The sequence below is a fragment of the Varroa jacobsoni genome, unplaced genomic scaffold, assembly GCF_002532875.2.
Source record: "Varroa jacobsoni isolate VJ856 unplaced genomic scaffold, vjacob_1.0 scaffold_140, whole genome shotgun sequence".
Lineage (NCBI taxonomy): Eukaryota > Metazoa > Arthropoda > Arachnida > Mesostigmata > Varroidae > Varroa > Varroa jacobsoni.
In genome coordinates, this window is record NW_019213042.1 from 151,898 (window position 1) to 175,621 (window position 23,724).

Consider the following 23,724-nt stretch of genomic DNA (forward strand, 5'->3'; position numbering starts at 1 on the left):
TCGGTCTGGTGAAAAAAAAAAACTACGTTTGCGGACATGAAAATACAGGCTTTATATATTTCACGTTTTGCCGGTATTTGGCCAGCTAGCAGGACGCGAAATTAGAGAATGTCTAGCAAGAGGGTTGATGATATAATACGAGTTAATTTAATTAAAAAAACATAATGTGATTTTCCATTTGCGATTTTTTTTTTGTCATAATTTATCGTGTATATTGTATCCTTATCTGGTAAATTATACTATTTATGTAAAGATATTAATCCAACGTTTCTTATAATATCTCAATATAGATATAACTTAGCGTCTAGTACCAAAAGCTCTCCCTGTGGCATTTTAAACAACGTTTGAGGCACTACAGCCACAAATTTACTTTAGGCTAGCGCAAATATAAGATTACTGGACCTGTTGGCCTTTTCTGGTAATTATCAATATTACAAGCTTCTTATCTTAGGGTAACCACGAAAACTTAGCGACCAGTGTCACAGATAATCTAGAAACGTTCAGCAAATGTATCACCTGAACACTTAATTTGTCTTAATTTGAAACAAAACACGGATATTTAGTAATAACGTGCTATTTGTTTAATTTCCTTTATTGTAAAGTCCCCTCACGTTTGTTTGTCGTTTTTCTCTTGATTTTATTGTCCTACATAGATACATAGATACATTCATATTGGCATTTCTAACGTTTCTTTAGACTTTTTTTTTTGTTTCTTTCTTTTTATAAATATACATGACTAAGTGAAAAGTAGTTTCTGGTCAGTAACATTCATCGACGTCAGATTTCCTGTAATATTTGCGTCGTGTGCTTTCTAATGTTTTTTTTTTTTTATATTTTTTCTTCGACTATAGCCTGTCAGCAACCAATGGAGAGAATCGAAGAGAGTCTAACGCGCGGTATGCTGAACGCCTTCCGTATAGTTTATTCGTCTGTTCATAGACACACTGTCTTAAGCTTACTCAATAGAGCTTAATGGCTTGCGCAAGCCGACACGGAAATTAATGACGGCTCCCTTTCATCAGCGCACCTATACAAGCAAAGTTTTCAAATAAAAATAAGTCATTTCTAAAGTCTTCGCACACAAGAAGCTCTAACACGGGAACTAACCTGGAACCATAACTTAGTCTCGATTAACTTAGATCACAAAATTAATTCATAATGTCTAAGAAGCTCGATTATGTAGGACAATCAAAATTTGTTTTGAGCCAAACGAACCCTACAGTGTTTCCTAGATAATGCAGTCCTTATCAAATATGTAACAGCTGTTTACGCACCTCTTGGGCGAACTCCCTCTGTATCTGCAAGTCGCTTGCTGTACAGTCATTTGTATTTCCCTCTCAAAGCAAACGACTCGACTTGTTCGATATCAAGAATTTTTAAAATTTTTCTTATAAAATTATTTTTGGTTTTACCCATTGTCGTTATATGTGCATTTCGCAGATAATATTTCAACATCATCATTTATTCGTACCGATCTCGTGACCATCGAGAGAGCTCTTTTCTGCAATTGCCCCTTATCATGGCTTCGCTTATTCTCGTCGAATGCAACTGCGCCTTTCAACGCTAAGGACTAAACATTGGCTGATTTGCATCTGTAGTAATAAGAAATATACAACGGCTGAGGTTCCGAAATAAAGGCGATGTTAACATAATCGCGTGTCGCACTTATCTACTGAAATGTTTTCCAGGGCCATGCCCATCGCATTGGTGCGCAATCGAAATCGATAGGCTCAATAGTCGCGATCTGGGTGGAGCGACTCTCAGTTGAGTGCTAGCTACATTATAAACTGTGAGACTACAAATGTCTCCGCGTATATCGAAGCAGACGCGTAATAAGAAGAAATAAAAAGTACAATGTAATGTACAGGTTTCTTGCTAGTAGTATTACTATTATGACAGTAGTAAATCTAACATCAGAGATAATTTTATCATTTCACACTGTTTAGCGTTCGTTTTATCGGAGCGCAGCATGGTCGTTTTCTTCTCCGGCCCCATCTATTTTCAAACGTCATTGCTATCAATAACAACAATTATTATGATCATCGCCACCGATGTCGTTGATGTTATTTGTCAGTCAGCGTCATAGAGCACTTTACGCTTCGGACATCGTGAATTTTCTACCTGTACGTTATCTGCTGGTCCATTATCATGTGTGATCGTTGTAACGATCGCTAAACCGAAATTGCGTTAGGTCGTCGATCTTATTTGTTTGTTAATGTATCTTTGCTATTCTATCAAATATAGTATGAGACAGCCATCCAATCGTACAGTGATTTCAGACAGGCGTTTGACAGTGTTGTTACATGTACGTTGTTAGCAATTCAAGTGTCATTCCCTTGTTATGTTTCTCAATTCTTAACAATTGACTACTAGACTTCGAAAACGTATGTCTGACGCTTAAAAAAGCTGCCAAAGCAACCCGCGCAGATATCTACAGACATTTTTAAAACTGAGATACAAGTGCGTCATTCTAACCATCTGTGAATGAGGCGACAATCGAACCCAATTCATTGTGGGCCATTTTCCAACTGTAATCTATGTTCTCGTCTCTGACACGTGTAAGTTCTGCTGCCTAACTATGGCCTTCACCTTGAAGCCTACAGCTAATCTGGACAAAGGAAAAAACGTACTGACATACAGTAGTATCAGCATATTAAGAAAGATTTTTCGTTTTAATGTACCAACGTTGTCACATTCTCTGCTTGTTAACAGTATCTCGAAATCAAACTAATTAGGATGTCTCTGGCACTTACGACCGATGATCACCACACGATCATTTAACCGTATCTAGTCATATATTCTAAATGTTTCATGTCCCTTTCTTTTTGCCGACCGTCATTCAAAATAGTTCACAGGTCCAATTGCCCTACTCTATTATTACACTACCAATGTAATAATTATTATCGTTGCAAGAAAAGCACAATGTGTCATCACGCATCATAACAACTCATAACTGGACTCAGCGCGAGCATTTTTGGTAGTTAGTATCACCCGCTTAGTTAACCCTATCTAACCTACCATCCCTTTCGTTTATATTATCAAAGTAATACAGCACACGATTGACGCTTGCATCCGCTTGCCTTTTCTTTTCTCCCGTCCAGCAATTTCTGCCTTATTTTTTTGCTCATTGTCGGTTGCATCGTAAGAACTGTCCACAGGTTGCTTGCTACTCTATTTACTCACTTACATCGACATGAATTCTTGCCACATTTTCAAATAATAGCATTTATATTGTGTAAGACAATAGCGATATGGTAGTATAATATTATATTAATAGTAGATGCAATAATACCAGCCAGGCGTCATTTCATTGGCATCGTTATACTGACAATATTCGTCGTAGTTACTATCAGAATGGTCGAGACATCTGTGTGGTTTGATATATCCTTTTCATCATAATCACGCATCCTGCAATGGCTAATCTACTAGTCTATGATATCACATTATGAAACGATCATGCGCCAAGCCACTGCATTTAGGCATTCATTGTTGAGCGTCCATCGTAAGGACATAGACAGACAGCCTTTTCAGAGTTCAAGGCGATTCATTCAGCTCAGCGGAGCTTTCTCTGGAAGAAAAACACATTTGCGTAAAGCACACGCGCTAACACTTTCGTACTTTATATGCACACAGATCTGCCGCTCGAAGAAGTTTGCCTAGTAGCAATCAGTGACACTTACATAGATGAACAAACATTTTTCGGTTGTATCCTTAACTCACAACGGTGTCGCGCTTTTTCTTTTACTTAGCACGGCGACCTCGCGCAGTAAAATAGAAACTCGCTAAGGGTGTTTGCTGTGTTGTTGTTCTTATTGTTGTTGCTGTTTTTTATTACATTTTTTTCAGGCGAGTCCACCAAATTGTTGTTTACATAGTTCCGCCTCTTGCAAGTGCTAATACCATTGTCTGCCCAACGTTGACCTGGGCACGCCCATTTCATTCAATAAAAAGCTGCTCTGCTCTTTCCTTTGAGTCGGTTCATTTTTCTCGAGATTTTGCAGTAGCCCAGTGCCTCAAAATGCTAGCTCTCGTGGACATACTGCAACGGTACTAAACACAAAAATGAGAACTGTCTTGAATAGCATATTCAGTTTTCTTCGAAGGGAACAGAAATTGTCCTGGGCTAGTTCTTCTGTTACTTCTCATGCTGTAAGCGCAACAAGTTCACGATGCAACTACTCAGGAAACGGCTAGGAGCATTGCACAAGCTTTTCCTCGTTAATGATTGAAGAGAATTGAACTTTTCAGAATTTGAGGAGCGTCACTAAGGTTCAGCTTGCTTACTTTTTTGAGAATTTTCTGTGCGAACTACTTTGAGCCAAGGTTTTGGCTATACCGAAACACGCGCGACAAAGTTGTAAATCAATACACTACATACATATGTAACTTTAGGTTACCACTATGAGATATAAATATTATTAGCTTAATCGTTTAAACCAAATCGGCTCTGTTCGAAGCTTCCGACCGTTCTAAAGTTGAAAGTCTTTGATCAGCACCTATAAACGACCTAACTATCTACATAACAACTTCTTGTGCCGTACTTTCAATTTATCGGCTACGAATAACTTTTCATGTGCCTGTTACACTGAATGCATAACCAGTGATCGTTCTGGTTCGCAAGATATGTTAACTTACATAAAAAACAAAAAAGTAGGAACGCAATCTCCTGCTGTTCTCCCAGGCTGATTCGATAAACTAGATGGCTCGAGCGCGTTGTTACTGTTGTTGTCATAGCGATTCCATGTCGCCCTCGAAGATTAGGAGGTGCTCGGAACTTTGGCTAGGTGAATGATAAAGCGAATCGGCAGAGGAGTGTACACCCGGTACACCCGTCTCCATGCTACCGCTATGATAGCGAGGAGGGAGATCTGGTTCGGACATAGCGTCCGCCATATGCTCGGCGATCAGATCGTGTGATGATTCCACCTATGAAAATGTATAGAAAGTACAACAGAAAATCTAATGTACAGACCGTCAAAAAATACTCGTTGACGCCAACTGAGAATTAGGGCATTATTAAAAACATGTCCATAATGTGCATCTGTTTAAGATAATGTTAACTATGTTTCTTAAACATTGTCAAACTGTCACCTATAATTTGAAGTAACCATGTTCAGCTAACCTCAATAAGACCACCGTCTACTAAAGAATCATGGAGAGCTAGAGCGCCACCCTGCTGGTGACCGGGTTTAAACGAGAATTGAGGGCCCATCCATAGCCTGGAAAAAGCAGAAAAGAGAAAACCTATCATCTGCTTCGTTTTTCACTACCTTATTTACACGAAAAAAATACTATATACAGTATTACAATTAATAGGTGATAATAGCATGTATTGGTTTTTAGCTGATATTCGTCTACAGACGTACAGCCGTAAATACAACATGGAAATAAGGCATGCTATTTTTCGGTTCTTTAAAACTGAGCTTCCGGTGATTACTCACCGCCGATGTGGTGGAGCATATGTAACAATTTCCACTTGACTCATCCAATATCCGCTATGTTTTCCTGGCGTAATGGCGCCCTCGCCCCCACCCTGAGGCCGACCCTGCGGTGGAACTCGTTTTGTCGGTGGATTCAGTCCCGTATTCGTACCCCCGTGGGCGGCGTTCGGACCGCTGCTTGTATTGCAAGTCGTCGCGCCGGCTACAGTATTTGGTATTAGCAACTGCCATTCAGCTACATGGTGGGCAGCCACATCAATGCCAGTCTCCTGGTCGCTCGCCCGACCTCCAATGGTGCCGCTTTCGGTCATCTGCGGACGCAACTCAAGAATGTACTCGAGCAAGGCCCCGGACGTGGTCACCGTAAACAACGAATCCTGGTTAGGCGCTTGTAAGGGCGCCTACAAATTTGCGTAGGCGGACAGACAAAGCAGACGAAGCCAAGGGTTGGCGAGAAAACGTCGAGGATAAATTTCATCGTAGCAAAAATGGACGAAAAGATAAAACAACGATTAAAAGTGTGCTTTGGAGTCCTGCGCAAGGTATTATCGACCACATATTTTATACAATTCAAATATTTGCCTGCTACCATTGTGTCAGTTACGAAAGATGATGGACATCTATTACCTAACTCGTCTATTTACGTGTGTGTTTTTTAAATTTTGTCGCCTCTGTCTATACCCATGTTTTGTTGGAAGATTTACCTTATTATTAGTGAGCCAACAAGCGCGTGCCGACGAGAATCCCATGGAAAGCAACATTCCGTCGCCCTTTCGGGAGCCAACTTCATTATCACCTGAAATATTATCATTATTATTATTATTGTTAACCACTTACGCTGTAAGGTCTTCGCGGTTTGCCTACACGGGCCAAACACAAACCAAAAAAAAAAGTATATCTTTAGTTTTCCCATTCTCCATAACCAGTTTACTCATTTTTACATGGACCTACCGAGATTGAGGGTGTGACGGATCTGCACCGCTGGTTGAACTATGAGTGAGTCCGAGTCTCGATCCACGCCTACGCTACGGTGATATCGACTTAGTTTGTTAACAACGCGGGGCGCTAAATGAGTTCGCACCGATGCCCGACCTCCGTACGGCGCAATGGGGAACACGTGAACAGTTCCTCGTGCAGTGGCTGCGGCTGCCCAACGCGAATCGAGTGAGAAAGCTAAATCCCAGACGGTTGCCGTAGTGTCTCCTCGCTGCAAAACGTACAACAGCTCCACCTGTCGAGAAAAATAGAACACGCTTAATTTAGGCAACGTTTACGAAACCTGCTCTCCGTGGCGTTTTACGCCCTTTTGTAAAACTCTATCAAGAGAAAAAAAGTCACAATTAATCAAGAAAAAATCTACGATATTGAAAGGCTATTACGATGATGCTTGCATGGGCAGGTTGATGTTAGGATGCATTACCAAGAATAAAGGATAATTTCGCATTGGACACAAGTTTGGGCACAAGGCAGTGGCTCTGATATCCGAGATCCATGAACAAACTATAAAAAGTCATGGAAGAATTAGGGGCTTACCTTAGCATGAGTAGAGCCAGCAGGATGCGGTTGAAGTCGGAAAACGTGAAATTTTCGGCCCTGAGTATCAGCTGTCATGAGCAAACTGCCCGCTGCATCAAAGCACAATGAAGTGATTGGGTCCCTATGCGCCTGTAAAATGCAAAACAACATGGCTACCCGTGCGTGTTTCGTAAGCGGCATAAGACATGTGAAAAGTGCGCAAAGGTTGCCGAAGTGGAAAATAACCACTTGCAAATCTAAAATAAACTATCATAATATTTAATAGCTTACTAACAAATTCGTAAGTAGAGAGCCACACCAATTTGCGTATGCTTAACTAGAATGGAATTGGAGTTCTTCTGGTTTTAAGTCTTCGGCGCTGCCGCCCACTTCATCCTGAGAGCATATAAAAGTATCCTTCATGATGACTTTTCTTATATAACTACACTTATATATTCTACATCTAAGCAAATCGTAAGGAAGCAGCCATTAGGTCTGTGAAATCCTAAATTTAAAAAGGGAACTTGCACTCCTCAGTGGGTTATGCTATTTTTTCCACGAGTCCAACAAAGGAAATGTAAAATTGCCTCGATCGTACCAAAAAATGCAGAAGCATCCGATCCGTATCGGTCGCGGCTACATCAACAACACTCACGATTCCCTGACTGAAGTGAGCGTTGCCCCGACGAGGCGGTGAGCAACTGCTGGTCACAGTTTCACCCAACCTGAAACCCAACATGAGCAGATGGGAGTGATAACGATTCGTTGTAAATCATAATATATTAAGCCGTCAGAAATGCAACAGACCCACAAGCAGCGAAATAACAATTTAATATGTAAAACAAAGTATTAGCCATTAGCAGGTTATGCTTATAGCGTATGCTATAATGCCTGCTAATGGCAAAACAAGAGTTCTAACGAAGGAAGTCAGGTTCCCATTGAAGTCTAACAATATTGGTCTTTACAAAAAATATATATGCACGTATTTTTGAGTAAAAGAATATTGAGAATCGCAACGGATGACGACCTCGATAAACTCTCGAATCTCTATGATCTGCAATTGCGCTATAATTCAATAACAGTATCCAGAAATTAATCGCAACGAATTCTGTTCACTTCTGCAAGAAATCTCACCTAGTTAGACCGGCTTTGATGATCTTAGCTGTTTGTATGACCGTCACGGTTACCGACGCCGGGTCCTCACTGATTAGGCCACCGGGCGTGGCCTGCGAGTGTGAAAGCTAGAAATGCGATATGTCACAGATGAACAACGTGGGTTAGAGAGTTACTAATTACGAGAGTAACAGGGTTGCCTTAAATTTTCCAAAAAAAAAGTAGTTTTCAAGTTCAAAAATAAATTTAGTTTGACAACACTTTGCGTTTCACGTTTTTGTTCACCACTTTCCACCGTCTTTGCCCTTTTGTCTAAAGTGAGACATCTGTTATTGCACTTTACTTTTTAACTTTACGTGACAAAAAAAGGAATTGAATTAAAATAACAAACCGTTTTTTCGGCATATGCTAGCCATCTGTTTCCAATGGCAACAGGTACTTGCCCGCCTGAAGGAAGCACGAAAAGCAGACTGCAACAACCAAATAGAATATTTTTATTAACAATATTTTTAGAATCGATTTCATAGTTTTGTTAGCGTCGTGTCTTTTTTTTTGTACTTCAACGTCTGTCATGGCTCGCAAAGCCACCAAAAACATTATCTAAGAGTTGATCGTCCACGTGGACCCATACTGCTGCCTTGTTTTTTCACAAAATAATCGCGCATATTAAAATGGTTAATCAAAGTCGCTCACTCCGAGCAACCAATGTACTTGTCTATGCAACTGCAATCACAATTATATTATAGCAATATTTACACATTGATTCTCGCATCGCTTTCTTGCTGTTATAAAATGAGTATGAAGACAACGTTCACTCAATATGTTCAATTTAAGTCACCTAAAATCATTTGAGGCAAATACGACAATCTGCATCTGGCATGAGGCGGCTAGAGCGTGTCTTGAAGCGACCACCCGTTGAGCGTTATGGGTGAGCGAATGCCGCATAGCACCGTTGTGCAAGGACAGTACTGAGATGGCGTTCAACTCGCAAAGGGCCGCTAGCGGACGTTCCACCGGAAATGCGTCTCTGGTGCCTGCAGTTATGATAGAAACGAGGTAACAAAAGCCATGGAACTTTAACAGGATATGTTGATCAAAGCAACGTATTCGTCACGAACGGTTTTCTCTCGTGTACATACCCATATGTCATATAGCTACAGTGTTACTAAAAGATGCTCAGGACTTAATCAGGACTCTCCTAGCGTACGCTGATCAAGCAAGGCTAGGTAAAACATCAAAAATTGTCCGAAATTTACACGGTCACTACAGGATTTGGTTGCAAATTAAATATTGAAAATCTGGTCTCTCATTATTCGTCAGAGAACGTGCTAAACTTACATTTGCTTTTACCCGATTGTTTGACGGGAGGTGGAAGAAGACAGAAATCTTTCACTGGACTCGAATTACGTCGCGACAGAATGGTACGCGCTTCACCGTTAACCTGTAACAGCAAAACATTCGTTAATAGTAAAGAGAAATAAAAAATTTGATCATTATATGTATACGCTACATGAAATGACTTAATGTAATTGAAATTTCGAATATTTTATTAACACTATGTATTTCCACACAGTCAAATTGACCACTAATGATAGGTCTTGTGTTGATGACGTTAGCTATTTGGCAACCTATTAGCAGTGAGGTTGGCAGTGATTACAAGAAGGCAATGTTGACTGAACATTTTTTGGTAAATGGAAGAAACAATTCGTGAAGCCTTACGCCGACCGAAAATAGCTGTATACCGTCACCGTATCCCATTCCGATGACAAGGCATCCTGTCTCCTCCAACACTGGCACCACACATTTTTCACCACAGCGAATAACACACAAAAAAACGCACTATGTTAGACAGTGTTGTTAACTGTTAACGTTGGAGTACATTCCTCGACATTTGATTTATGTCGAATTGTACTGCTCGCTGACTTAGTCTATCTTAGGGACACGTAGTGGTCTAGGTTCGAATCCAAGCATAAACATATTTCGTTTCGTGTTGATAGCCAGCCGTTTGACTATCTGTTTAACGGTGGTACCGAATTAAATTCGAAGCACATAGTTTAGAGTGCACTGCCTATACAATGTAAGGCACATTGTCGAAAAAAAAACTTTATTTTCATATTGCTCTCAAAGTAAGCCGCAGATCTATAGAATTTCTTGTACGAAATTAGATAATAGATATATGGATAGAAAAAACAATAATTTAAACGGAGGATCCTAAACCTCGTTTTTGCACCATAATTGGACACTTTACCATCAGTGTTAATCATCTTAACCCAATTAACCATCTCTTGGGTTCGGTAGTGCGTTTTTCGGGAGCCAGTTCCGGTTCCCAGCGGTCCAACGGTTAGAGGTCCTACACCAGCAGGAACTACATCTGAGATCATTCCCACAACACTGTCGACATATGAGATGCTGCCAAGACGCTCCCCTTCACTAAAAAATCCAAAGAAACGAGAGCTTACGTTAAACTTAAATCTAAAACGATTTATTAAATGTATCATCAAGTATGCACACACAGACACCCGCACACACTCACACGCATACATATAACACGATATGTGGAAAACGTAACGCAAACCTTTTCCGCTCTAGAAGCTTTACATTTTGAAATCCGAAGAAAAGCAATTTTAAATGTATGATTAACCTAATACAGACTTAGTAATCACAAATGATCTGGCAAGCTAAACTTAACTTATACATTTTGGTATTTCTTTTTATTCTCTAATTCTGTCATTTAGAACAATACAGAAATCATACATCGGTAGTCATTACGCATCAAGATATTTCGTTTTAAAGCGTAGGTATTTCAAGTATTTAATACTCGAAAATATCGCAAGACGTTTTCGAGTGCTGCGGAGTCTTGGCTACGCCTATCAAGCAGCCTTGATATTATAAGCAACGAAAAGCAATTGCTCTAGAGGAAACAGCTATGGTTTAGATAATCAAAGAATGCTTCGTCTATTCTCTCGTCATGTCGACTCTACCATTTACGACATCTCAGACATAGTTTACAAGATCGGGTGACTTGAACAGGGTAGAGAAAAATATCGCCCCCGTGTGTTTGTCCGTATTATAAAAACAGTTTATTTAAGTTTTTATAAGTCGACCTAATCGCACACCGTCGACATCGAAGGCAATAAGTAAAATTAAGCAGGATTCCTTTTGCTCATCCTCCTTATGGCCAGCTAGACGTCAACGGAAGTAGAGAACGCCTGCATGAACTTGTTAATACGTAAGCAGACAAAAAAAGGTTATTTGGAAGTGTGCAAGCCTATGCAATTTCTCTACAGTCAAGCGAACCACTTTCGACCTTACGTTGAGCCGTAGGTAAACTCCTCAAATAAAGGCAGGCTGCGAAAAGGAGATCAGAGTTCATCTTTGCTATTATATTATTTAACACGCCCAAACAAGGTCACGTCATTCCTATCGTGAAGCGTTCCCTGCATAAGACTGATGCGACTAAAGGACTAGAGCACACGTTTTACAATGAGGCTTCGGCAGCCTTTGGTCAAATACAGTAAGCTTCGTTCTATTTTGATTAATTACGAAAATATTTTGATCGTATTCTACACTTTGTATTGCCGTACTTGAATGTGCTAAATATATGATAGAATATCAAGACAGGCGTACATTAACACAGATACAGAGATGAGTTACTAGGGAAAGGCGATCACAAATAAACCTAGGGAAGTTTTTAGTGGGGTTGATGGGAGGCGTCGCTTCATAAACGACACGGCTTTTGATATTTCATAGCTTGGACACGAACGTTAATTCCCTTTTAGTAATACATTCAAAGACGAGAATATTTGCTACAGGGTCTAAATAGTTGACACTTGTATATTGGCAGTGAACATTGAATAGCCAGAACAGGCCTGTGATTTAGTGCTTGCTTTAGAGCTGAGAGTAATAGGAAAATGCAAAAACTATCGCCAGTATTTCCGCAAACAAATCGTCAACTCGTTTGCGCTTTTGGAATATCACAATATGTTTTTCAATATTGGATATGGTAAATAAATATGACGCTTAAGACTTACAGGACTCTTGTGTGACAGTAATTTTTAAAGTTTATCAGTCTTCTTCATATAAACGACAAGCCAATAGACAAGACGCCTGACAAGCAGTGCGACAACCTTTTTAGCGCTGTGGATTGAACTTGTGGTGTACCCCCCATTAGATTTTATAGATTAGGTAAGCCCATATGTCAGGTAGTATAAAACTGTGCTGCTTCTCATTACATTCATGGTAGAAAATCATCGGTTGTGGATTTACGCGCAATTTTTGTTCGATTTTTACTATATTTGCAGATAATTTTCAAAATTATCTCTACAGCGACAACAACTTATATGTAGAACGGTGTACTTGATTTTTTTTTTATCTCACCTCGTCTGGAACACCAAGCGTGATTCTTGATAATGCCATATATCTCATACTTTATCATCATAGTCATATATATATATATATATATATATATATAGTAAATACCATTGATTCACCCTATGTAGACGCTGCGCTGCCTGTTTTCAGTTTCCATGTGCCCTATATTTCTCTTCAAAGGAAGCCAACTGATCAGTCTTATTTTGGCACTCTATCTTGGCAACAGGTGTCCACTGGCTCGGTCCATACTGTTATTCTTTTCACCAAGAATAAACCCGTTTTAGAGAAAGCACAGGTAAGGTCGTTTCGGGGTAGAATAGGAATAAATATTTGCCCTTCCAGGTTCAAGCAACAATGATATAGCAGCAATATCATTGAAAATTAATTGCTGTCACAGTAGTGAGACATCAACGCCTTACGCGGCATCGCCATCCGCACGTTCAGCATCTTAAAAAGCCCGTTATGTTTACTCGGTTTCATTTTCCCTCTACTCTGTAGATATTCCAGGTACGAACGTGGCTATAGATTTGCACCTGCGTTCAGTGCTATCCGAGCTCGATATCATCAATCTAAATATGATTACGTTCCTGTTATGCCGCCGGAACCGAAAGGCTGTTGCCACTGGGTTTTGTGATACTAGTAACAAAAGAAGTGATGAAACAGTGTATATGCTGCATTTCGTAAATCTTTCGCGACAGTCTTCTGTACTTTTTAAACATGAAAATTGGTTTTTCTAAGCATGAACAATGACTTTCGTCCGTATAGGTTCGATTCGTTATTATTCTAAACTCACCTTCTGAACATAAGCGCGATTCACCTTACTATTTAAGAAAGTGTCGGGGCCCACATAATTATACAAACTTTATTTACTCGCTGTATAAGGCCAACAAGGAAAAACACTGCCAATGACAGATGCACAGTTATAGAAGGACGCAAAAAGTGCGTAACAATGAAGTAGACGATTTCCTGATTTTCGATCATAACCAAAGACCGAGTGTATAACACTGTGAATAGGCGAACAGTTCTGAAAATAATTGGGTCTGACTTGAGCATGATTCCAAGTTGCAGTTCTCTATATAGCCAGAATTTCCATAGTAATTACGAAGCGTATCGAAGTCGTGTTGACGTGACCAAACGTGCAGTCTCGTTACAGTCTCCAACAAAATGAAAGAGAGTCGTCACTACCAATATCTAACTTGGCTATTCTATCTAATACTGTACACCGCATTATAATTAGTATCGACGTTTCAGTTTTCATTCGATTATTATAATAGTAATATAATAAGATAATCATAATATTATAGTGTTACGAAAATGCAATGTACAGTACAAGCAACAATATTCATGCGGCCACGACGAGACGTAGATGCGCGCGCGTTCGTTTCCTTCTCTCAATGGTATCGCATACAGATGTGTGGTTTCAGGAAATATCGGTTATTGTCGCATATAAATGAGCACTATTTTGCGCATGGACAAGTATCCAGCAGGGACGCGAGCACGAGCGCCATCAGTAACTGACACTGGAATCAAAGTGGACAGTTCTTGGCACCAATCCTCCGATTATTAGCAAAAACGCGTCCCGATTACGACGAATGGACTGTTGAGTCACCCATCCAACACCACTATCGGCAAAAGCCTGTAAACGCATCCCACAGCTTTGAACAGCAATGCCACTAACTCGCTGGTAAAAATACGTCTTTCAGACCTACGGATAGCCCCTTAGTAGATGGCTACACTATAATTAGGCAATCAAAGTCAGCCAGTTAGCTAAATACGAACACCATGTCTACTATAACTATTAATCTACACATTATGCTTTCTACAAACGCTTGTAGAACAGACCCCGAAATAAATGCGTGAGCCAGCACTCGCAATAGGACGTAACGCATACACACACAGGCACAGAGAGAGGAAGAGAGACAGCTAGCAGTACGCCATCATAACCAGAGGACGGTAATATCCAGACCCATCGCTAGTCACAGCTGATTCGATTTGCGACCAGTATCACTTCGATCTCAAACCACATTAGCTGACTTTTAACGAATGTTTTGAGACACTGCAACGAAGTATGAAACAGTTGACACTTTTTGCCAGTCAAATGATTAACTGATGACAGGCGATCCGATGTTGTTATATGGCGAACTTCAAATTTGAAATTCGTATCTGATTTCTACGAAGTCTATGAATCAGTTCTTTATTGGTATATATAAATAAAAAAAAAAAAAAGAGTATACTTTATTCGCTATAGATTTGCAAGGATTATGATAATGTAAAATTGATCTTTTTTTGCGTGCTTCCCCCATAAAACAAATCTACAGCTTATTAATGTGATAAGGCGACAATAAGGTCTATTCAGTGTAAATCGACAGAGAAAATAGTGCTTCGTTCACATTGTTCGGAGATATCTGTCATTTTTCCCCTTACATAGAAGGCCTGTGTGGCCTTATTGAAATCTTCCTGACACGCGATCACTGACGGCTGCGAGATCGTTGTTATGTCGACTCGGATTTGCAACGCCCAGTTGGCGCCAACTGCGCAGTAGTGGCAGCAGTAAACAGTGTAGATAGCTAAACTAAGTTTTCCGCTGTTGTCGACTTGGTCAGTCATTTTAAAGGTGCCATAGTGACTGCAAAGGGCAAATGAGAACTGATCTGTGTTATCCACACTTAGTGCTCCTGAAGAGTATACCAGTAAACCCTTTGCAATTGCAACTCGTTAATTTTTGCAATTAACTAATGCTCAATAAATTGTTCTATGTTAAGGCCTGTTACTTGCCGTTTGTCACATCGCTCGACAAGCGTCGGAGAGATGACCTGTTCCGCGCCTCCGCAACCCGTCGAGCGAGTGCCCAGGGCTGACATTGCGCTGGTCCCGCTGTGACAGTGCACCACAGACGCAATCGCGCTACGCAATCGACTCGACGGCACGAGTCGACGACGCGAACCAGTTTGCCCCACTTCACGATAATTTAGCTTGAAATAACAATACACAAATACAACCGCAATAGCAACAGCAGCAGCAGAACTATCAGACACATAGACGCACGCACAGCCAAACCCACTCACTGCTGTGAAACTATCACCCACTATCAGCAGTACGATTCTGTTGCACGACTATTTTTTCTTTTTCTGCCAAATTGCTGACGGGGATTCTACGGACTCTGTCTGTGCAGAGGTCTGGATGAGCACCAGCAAGACTCCGTTTGTTCGAGAGGCTCGAAAGAGCAAAGCAGTAGCGGCGGCTGATTTGTTTCTCCTGTTTCTCTACGATTCCCTACTGAAGCCAGCCAGCCAGCCAGCCAGCCAGCCACCCGCCGATCAACATATACAACAAAATGTAAGTGCAGTCTGTCTAGTAGTCTACTCACTAGCAGGACTACAGCAGCAGCCCTGTTTACCAACACCATCAGCTGCTTAACTGCGGAGTAACGCGGCTATCGAGCGCGTAGTGAAACGTGGCTAGATCGCCTCAACACAATCTAGATCCGCTAGCTAGCGAAATTTTGGTGGAATTTGAATAATACAATATTAAATAGAACAATAGATACATAGGGAGAACGATGGAAAATTCGAAACTAACGTTTCAGGCTGATCGCATTTGTCGGCATATTGACGGCCATCGAAACTGATGAGGGTCGGGTGGGAAAGGGTCAATCAGCTGTTGCTGACAAAGCCATACCAAATTTGATCATTTGATGACAGAAAATACGCACATACATAGAGCTATCGATAGAAAAGGCATACTCGTAACGCTTGTCACGCAGATTGCGTCACGTAAATGGCAAAGGGCTACCGACTATTGTTGGGCTAAGTTACGATGATAACTAGTCGATCTTGTTGTAAAGGTGACTTAGTCATGACGTTTTCGTTCTCAATATTTTGTCTGAAAATACTGCGAACACCAGAAATAGTGCCAATAGGCAGACCAAAGGATAAAAATGTATGTTAACTGAGATACAACATGCTGCAAAAATAAAATTTTCAGCATGTAAAAAATCCTCCTAGATGCGTAGATATTTTCTGTCAGAATCAGGGTAAAGTTCAATACAACACCTGATAAGGTCGACAATATGAAATGAGTATAATTGGTGGTAACAGTAACAAGACAGGAAAAAGTTGTCGATGTTTTGTTGGTAAAACCCGTTGGAGATATTGAGCTTTAAACATAACGAGGACATGTTTCTGACAGGTACAGGACATTTTATCGCCGAGTAAAACGACGGATAATTTTTTTCTTTTTTTGAAAAGACACACCACTAATGTTTTCGTCTAATCAGTCCTGTTGTTTTTTTTTCCATACCTGAAAGCGATCCTTGCTTGGCTTTTGTTGAGGACCGACCTACTTAAAGACGGTAGAAGATATAGTGTGTCTCCTCTAAACTAGTCTATTTTTTGGTGTAATCTTTGCAAAATTTCAAATTTCGTCTACAGCCCGCTCTATCCTGTCAATGCATTAATGGGTTCAGACGATAATTGATTTTTAATCTGGCGAAACGTATTTTCACGAAAAACAGTATCTGAAGCGTTCAAACTGTGAACAAGGCACAGATTGTTCACGGTCGTTTCAAATCCTTTCAGTTCAAAATTTAATCGAATAAATTACCCCAAGTCACTCTGTTCACTTTTATCTACTTAGTTTATATATAAAAAAAAAAAAAAAAAGAAAATCGAACTAGCAATACGGTGCAGCGTTTTCGTTGACTGGCAAAAACTCATGAACTAATCCGACATAGTCACGAAATTTTTCGCACAGAAATTTTTTACGACTTTTTTGCTGTGCCTTTAGGACACAGCGCATAGACACACACATATACATAGGTCATTAAACAAGCCGAACTTTTCAGGCCTCCTCTAAAACATCCAAATATTTTGGGTTCGCAAAGTTCAGTCAAATCACATACTGAACGGTGATGATGGCCTGAGAAATTATCCGGTCTACAACTCAACTCGTGAATACCTAAAGGAAGTGAGTCGAGAACCTCGTCTGAATTAGTTGCTTCCAAAATGATTTCAAGTAGTATAATCCAATCAATAATTTACAAGCCTTGTATTTATAACCTTTATTTATCGTGGTGTTTCTAATAAAAAAAAAGCCTAAAAATGAACTATTTCCTGTTATTTAAAAAAATGTTAAAATGAAGCTTTCCTGTTATAACGGACAACTTCGATAATTTTCCAATTGTTGACCACTTATTATTTAGAGAAATTTTAATCGGCATTCAGAAATGTATTACAAAGAGTTCGCAACACAAAAATGGGCACAAACTATCATTCCGTTTCTTATTCTCTAATCCTGACTCAAATATTATTGGATAGAGATTTCCTAATAACTGTAAACTGATAGGAAAAAAAAACATACGTTATGGCTTACGTTTCCGTTTTATGCTAACAGATTTATAGATCGATCCTGAACACCGTTGTTTAAAATTTCATGTTAAAAATGCTAAGATGGAAATTACTGCATAAGGCAGATTAATGAATGGTTTTTCCACTTTACCATAATACGAAAGTAACACTTTTTTCAACGGCAATCGGTTTCACAGACTATAATTAGTTCGTAACAAATCACCCTCGTTTTCTCTAAAGAAGTCACATTCAAAGACGTGTGATTTATATGTTGTCCGCCTTGGGGCCACAGTTGCACGTTTCGCCTATTGTACAATCGCAGACGAGCAAATTACAAATAATATGTTACTGCTTTATTATGGTCAAACGTATTTTCTTTCGTAATTCTATTTGGTCGCGATTCAGTCTTTGATTCAACAATATTTAGTATGAGTCGAACATAAAATGGCGCTCGTTTTAGGCTCGTTTGCTTTTGAGGATATCCCGCGGTGTGTCAGCTGAGGGGCCTAGCAATTTACCACTATATATACATTATTTTAAGTTACATACATTCCAAACTGTGCAAACGTATCTCTATCTATTTTAACTCGCTAGCAATCGATCTTGGAGTTTTTCTCTAATAAAGTGAACGAAGAGTAGACAAGAGACGTAACCTGGTTGCACCTCTTGCAGAAAAATGAGATTCTTGTCGATCTAGTTAACCTTTTATCTATATTCACCATGGTATTGTAAATGTTAAACTTTTTCAGGCAACGCTTAGGGAAAATTGATTTCAGGGCAACGAATTTTCCGTAAAGGTAATCATAGCTGTCAGACTCCGCCGCGTATGATTACGAACTGGAATTTACATAAATAGGCCTCGATCGGAAGCCTCGAGTAACCCGTTCAACCCTCCCCCCATGACACTCAAATAACGTAACGATTCAGTTCAGACGGATAGTTATACTTCTCCGAAATCTGTTTACATTTTTATAACGATCGCACATCGTCGTACCAATCTGTGATACGCAAGGGTGCATATAGTGCAGTAGATAGAAAAACGTAGGCTGTGGCAACTAGATGTGTTTACAGAAAACCTTTTTCGTGGTCGGAGTATGAATTTGATATTGTACAGTCAATCGGTCGTCATAGGCTTAAGAACAGAAGCTATCCTAATGCAGATCGATATCAATCGTACTGGCAGTCCAATGGGAACACATATGGTTGGAAAGAAAGTAGTTTTGCTTATCTAAATAATTGGAAGGATAAGGAACGTAGTACGTGTAGTACACGTTCTTTGTTATATTCTCTGATATTTTACTCATTAAGTCCTAACGGTTGTTCCTTAGATGAAACTCAGAGGTTTTTTTTGACAGAGAAAGACGGCCGTCTTGCAACCATGCGATTTATAGCCAACTTTGTTAACTATATGAATTGGTTAATGGTCAGACAAGACTTTAACGGGAGTGACGTCGTCAATTAAATCACATTGAAGATGCGTAGACACGCGCCGTTTCCGAGAAATATCCGGCAGTGTTTCTTTCGCGTTATCAAATTCGCCTACACTAAGTAGATAGATGGGCATTTTTTGAAACAAATAATAACGCACTAACCATTATACAAGCGTCTGTGTAACTCACGTGAAATAAAGAAACATCCACGAGTGTTCTTAACTTGTTTTTATTTTCGTAACAAACACCTTGCGCATCTTTGTTTATAACACAAATTGTTTCTCCATTAGAGGAATGATTGAGCTTCTCATGTGACATTCATCCAGACGTACCTAGCAGATTATGAACCGGAACATTTCAACACATCATTCGATAGCATAGTGTCACAAAGTACAAGTTAAAATGACCTTTGTCCGAATGCTAAAACACTTTTAATGCGACTCGTTCGACGCAAGCTCCCAGGTCCATTGATCCATGAGTGCATGATGATGGATGGAGCCGGCAACGGTTCTCACTCTGTGCATTTTTGCATCTCCTTTCTTTTTACATACGTAACGAGTGATGTTCACGTAACCTTTGCACGCGCTCACAGCCTATATAAACTCTGTTCATTTCGCCTGTTACTATTGAATCGTGTTATTATTATTATATCATACTGCAAAATGTAGAGCTTTTAAAAATAGCTCCTTATCATTGTTTCGGATACCCTGATCCAGTACAGACGTTGGAGTAGACGTGTATTGGTACTTGTTTCGATGAAAAAGTTTATCCAAGCTAGTTCCAAAATATGAGTTTTATCTTTTAAATAAAATCTAGATATTTTTTACATCGTAGGATGACAATTTCTGAAGTTATTGTGGTTCGAAGGATAAAGTGTTGCTTGACTTAAATAATTCATCTGGCATGAGCTGGTTTCATCATTCAAAGCCAGCATCATCACAGACGTTTAGAAACGCAACAAACGAGAACTTGATACGTGTACGGAAAATTCTTTTGTCAAATGGATCATCGTATGACCCCTACCATCGGACTTTGGATTCGAGAGACCTATAGAGTATCATGGAAGGTCTATGTTTTTGACAGTTCGTCGCGAATTATCGAATTTCAGGGTTCTACACATTGAGGGTTGCCTCTCATATCATCTGGCTGTAGCCTGAGATAGATCTGCTCATATTTTAATATATAATTCACTCATGATACGGATTGGCAAGCATTTGTTTAGCCAGCTAATCATGAGCTGGCGACTAGAAGATCAGTTACTATCCGGGCGTTACAGTCTTTCAGGGATGGTTCTTCTATAGCCAGTTATGGCCATTTGATCCATTTGATATTCGCGAGAATTCATATCTATATCCTGACGGTAAACCTGCAACGATAAAGGCTTCATTGTATAAACAACATTAGGGTTACCTACAATGCATTCAAACGTTATGGCTTCAAGCACTGCACTACGATCGTTCACTCTATGAGAACAGGATAAATTTCCATTAGTATTCGTAATTGAAGCTTCGGTGTGTCTTTCATCGCAGATTTGTTCAACAGGCTTAGTGCTACTTATAGGCTAATAATGAAGAAAATATAACTATATAAATAAAATAACTAGTCAGCTCCTATATAATGATTTTTGCGAAGCCCACTTCATACATGTAGCGCTTGTAACGCTTCGGGCCCTGTGCATTTCTTTTCTTGAGAACACTCAATATAGGGTAAAGTTAGTATGCTAGAAAGCACTTACCCGAGAGAGATCTCGGCCATTCGCGCGTTTCGTTCGTTCTGCCATTCGGTGCCGCCCGTCACGGCCACTACCTCCACCTGAGAATCCATATTCACGTTAGGACAGAGTCGAATAAATCGAAAAGAGATTCTATAAGCACTACTAATTTCTGCTTCTTTACATCTTTATTTTTCCCTCGAAATCCTTTGTTGATGGAGGGACGAGGGTGGGGTTTCTATAAGTACTATCCGAAAAAATTAAGAGATCACAGTTACCAAGTAGAGGTTTTAGGATAATTTTCTCAAGGTTGATAATAGGTACTTCGAACATCATCGACATCGCATAGGCGCAACCGAAGGAAAAGAGAGTATCGCCAAGATATTGCCACGTCTGAAATTGAGACAAATGAGCAGAAGTATGTTATTTTGTTAACAGATATTTAATGAATTCACATCTAAAAATTATTCATAGAGTTGAGAGATAGAATAGCAGATCGCCAATAAAATGAGGCTTCAACTACATCGGTGAAACAATTCACTCTTATGTATGCATAAATGGCTTGCTGGTTCCCAGCCAAAGATAAAATACATAATTTCTAAAGTCATATCATTATGTGGCTACGTAACTTCATAATAAACGATTTTTACGAGAAATAAGATGTTATTTCCGTACCATTTCAGGAAAGTGCCTCAAATAAAACCTTTCTTTAGCAGCTCCGCGTTTGTAATACATGACAATCGGGTGGGCCAGGTACGTCATGAACACCAGTCTGTGGCATAAACAGGCATCAGGAAGTTAATCATAGTAAGCCTTATGAAAATCTTACAGGACGTAATATCAGTTGATGAGGGATAATTCTGCTAACGGCGGTATTATCGACGAATAGATACTTTTAACTCGATCAACCACACTAAATACAGAACACCATTTTAAAGTTTGCTTTAAGATTTTCCTAAAGAAAGAAATCTGTTAGGTGTTCGTTCACAGTATCTTGGCTCAATTTGCTATTCACCTAGGAAATCCCTGGGTTATTTGCTTTAATCTTTTGATTATAATCCCTCGAGGTAACTACACATCAAGGCTGTTGATCGCAATGGGCTACTACTATCGACGCCGTGGCCCGCTCGGCCGAACTTCTGGTTGTTATTGCCAGAGGTCGCTCCTCCAAGTTCTGCCAGCGGAACACACTGTACAACTTGTATAAATAAGGAAAGTTCTTTTTATGGTGACCTTTTGTTTTATGGCGATGATAACTGTGGGCATTACTTACCTAGAAAGGGGAACAAACGCTTTCCACGTGAGGAACTGACCAATCCATCCTCCATAGCTGAAATAGCACATCGCCGTTCTTTCAGTCATCTAAGATTTGTTTTTCCTGTTGCTTTAACCATAAGCCCTTTGGGAGGGTATTATTTATTTATATCCGGACACCGTACCGGATGAATTCAATTTATAACGTCGTCCATATCTACATACGTTTCTATACGCACATATATGTATACGTACATATAGATGTACGCACCCGAAATGGACTGCCCATACGATATAGGCAACGGTGATGGACCACAATGTTCGGTGAGTAGCCGCATAGAGGTACTGCGGAAGACCGAGGCTGTCATAATGATGATGCCACGGAAGGATACCTATTACAAAACAATTATATTTGAATAGAAAATAAGAGACAACGATTACTTTTCGATGACGTTTATTGAAGTCTGACTTTAGACTTGATATTTAACCAAAATATATTTTTTTGCCTGGAAAAGAAAAACATCTGGACGTCATACTAGCCGGTGACCAACTATTCTGTGAAAATGAAGCAGAATTCAAAATAAAATACCGCCTACATGTGATAGTAGCTACTAACCGTATATGATAGCCCATTGCCCTCCCATGGCTATAATCCAGCCGATGACGACAAGCAGGGTATTTGTTCTCCATTTTGGCGTCTTGAACATCAGATAGCCCATAAAGAGGCCGACCGCATAGGGCCCATAATGAGTGTACGGCCTGTAGTAGAGAATATGAGCTTCTTCTTTGATTAGCCTGTAATACATATTAGCAATAGCGTAAGATTGACGAACTGTTGTAATTCATGAAACCATGTTTTCGAAATTAATTATTTACTATTATATATTATTTATATATTATTACTATTATATATTATTTACTTATATTTATGCAGTGTGAAGTGAAATATTCATAACTCACGCAATGGAGGTAGCTAAAGGAAAGTTATAACACTTAATTAAATACGAAATGTTCTTTGTTCAATTATTTACATAAAAGATTCATTACATGCAAGGCAGAAATAAAGACAAGCCTAGCAACGCCTCAGCTTCGGACAGTAATGTCGGCGTTATTTGCCCTCCTGAGATAACTATCTATCCAGATGGTATCCTTTGGAAATAAGGGCCACACAGTTACTTGGCTATAGCTACCCCTTTCATAAAAAAAAGTACTCACTCAATATCGGGATGGAGGAAAATCATAATCGGTGGAAAGTCGTGTTTGATAACAACAACCATGAATATGGCGATGCTTACTAGCAGCAAACCTGAAAATTGGAAACACCAACTGCTTATCCACTCCAAAAAGAAACAGTTCGGATGTACGGCTCGACTCTCTCTGGGTGATGCAATAAAAGACCGTAATTTATTTTTTCTCCAAGAGCACACTACTTCATTAGTGAGGTTTACAAATACTTATAAGCTGCTATAAAAATGAGTTTTTTTCGTTGCAAATTTTTAATTAATATTTCAGTAAGTGATTGTCAATGTTCTACTACCTTACAT

The 23,724-nt window shown here is 39.6% G+C and overlaps 2 protein-coding genes across 9 annotated transcripts in view; both read right to left on the reverse strand.

Annotated features, from left to right (window-relative positions):
• Positions 1–558: 558 nt before the first annotated feature.
• rudhira (breast carcinoma-amplified sequence 3 protein rudhira) lies at positions 559–18,103 on the reverse strand. Of its 3 annotated transcripts, XM_022848333.2 has the most exons (17): positions 15,216–15,306; positions 13,771–15,066; positions 13,234–13,464; positions 10,318–10,499; positions 9,789–9,859; positions 9,408–9,510; positions 8,908–9,103; positions 8,461–8,539; positions 8,091–8,197; positions 7,555–7,681; positions 6,975–7,106; positions 6,393–6,672; positions 6,146–6,237; positions 5,442–5,842; positions 5,123–5,219; positions 4,636–4,926; positions 559–4,050 (listed from the first exon to the last, which is right to left on the reverse strand). In XM_022848333.2, exons 3-16 carry the CDS (start codon positions 13,242–13,244, stop codon positions 4,729–4,731), a joined length of 2,076 nt encoding a protein of 691 aa, XP_022704068.1. In that variant the 5' UTR covers positions 13,245–13,464; positions 13,771–15,066; positions 15,216–15,306; the 3' UTR covers positions 559–4,050; positions 4,636–4,728. The 3 variants fall into 3 exon arrangements, with proteins under 3 accessions (XP_022704068.1, XP_022704077.1, XP_022704061.1); XM_022848342.2 differs by lacking the exons at positions 13,234–13,464; positions 13,771–15,066; positions 15,216–15,306 and adding an exon at positions 17,937–18,103; XM_022848326.2 differs by lacking the exons at positions 13,234–13,464; positions 13,771–15,066 and having other exon boundaries at positions 15,216–15,996.
• Positions 18,104–19,425: 1,322 nt separating this feature from the next.
• Positions 19,426–23,724, reverse strand: part of LOC111269034 (nose resistant to fluoxetine protein 6) — a 44,957-nt gene continuing 40,658 nt past the window's right edge. For all 6 annotated transcript variants that reach the window (XM_022848358.2, XM_022848352.2, XM_022848367.2 and 3 more), the window contains 8 exons: positions 23,396–23,486; positions 22,797–22,975; positions 22,452–22,572; positions 22,200–22,256; positions 21,602–21,698; positions 21,205–21,319; positions 20,951–21,027; positions 19,426–20,581 (listed from right to left, as the gene is read on the reverse strand). In XM_022848358.2, coding sequence (XP_022704093.1) covers positions 20,486–20,581; positions 20,951–21,027; positions 21,205–21,319; positions 21,602–21,698; positions 22,200–22,256; positions 22,452–22,572; positions 22,797–22,975; positions 23,396–23,486 — 833 coding nt within the window. In that variant the 3' untranslated portion in view covers positions 19,426–20,485. The remainder of the gene's footprint in view (positions 20,582–20,950; positions 21,028–21,204; positions 21,320–21,601; positions 21,699–22,199; positions 22,257–22,451; positions 22,573–22,796; positions 22,976–23,395; positions 23,487–23,724) is intronic.

Coding starts and splice junctions, on each gene's coding strand:
- rudhira (XM_022848326.2), bottom strand. CDS start 15,301: ATGTCAGCCCTGGGCACTCGCTCGACGGGTTGCGGAGGCGCGGAACAG. Junction 9,104..9,407: donor ACAATCGGGTAAAAGCAAAT/GTAAGTTTAGCA, acceptor TCATAACTGCAG/GCACCAGAGACGCATTTCCG. Junction 5,220..5,441: donor TATGCTCCACCACATCGGCG/GTGAGTAATCAC, acceptor TGCTTTTTCCAG/GCTATGGATGGGCCCTCAAT.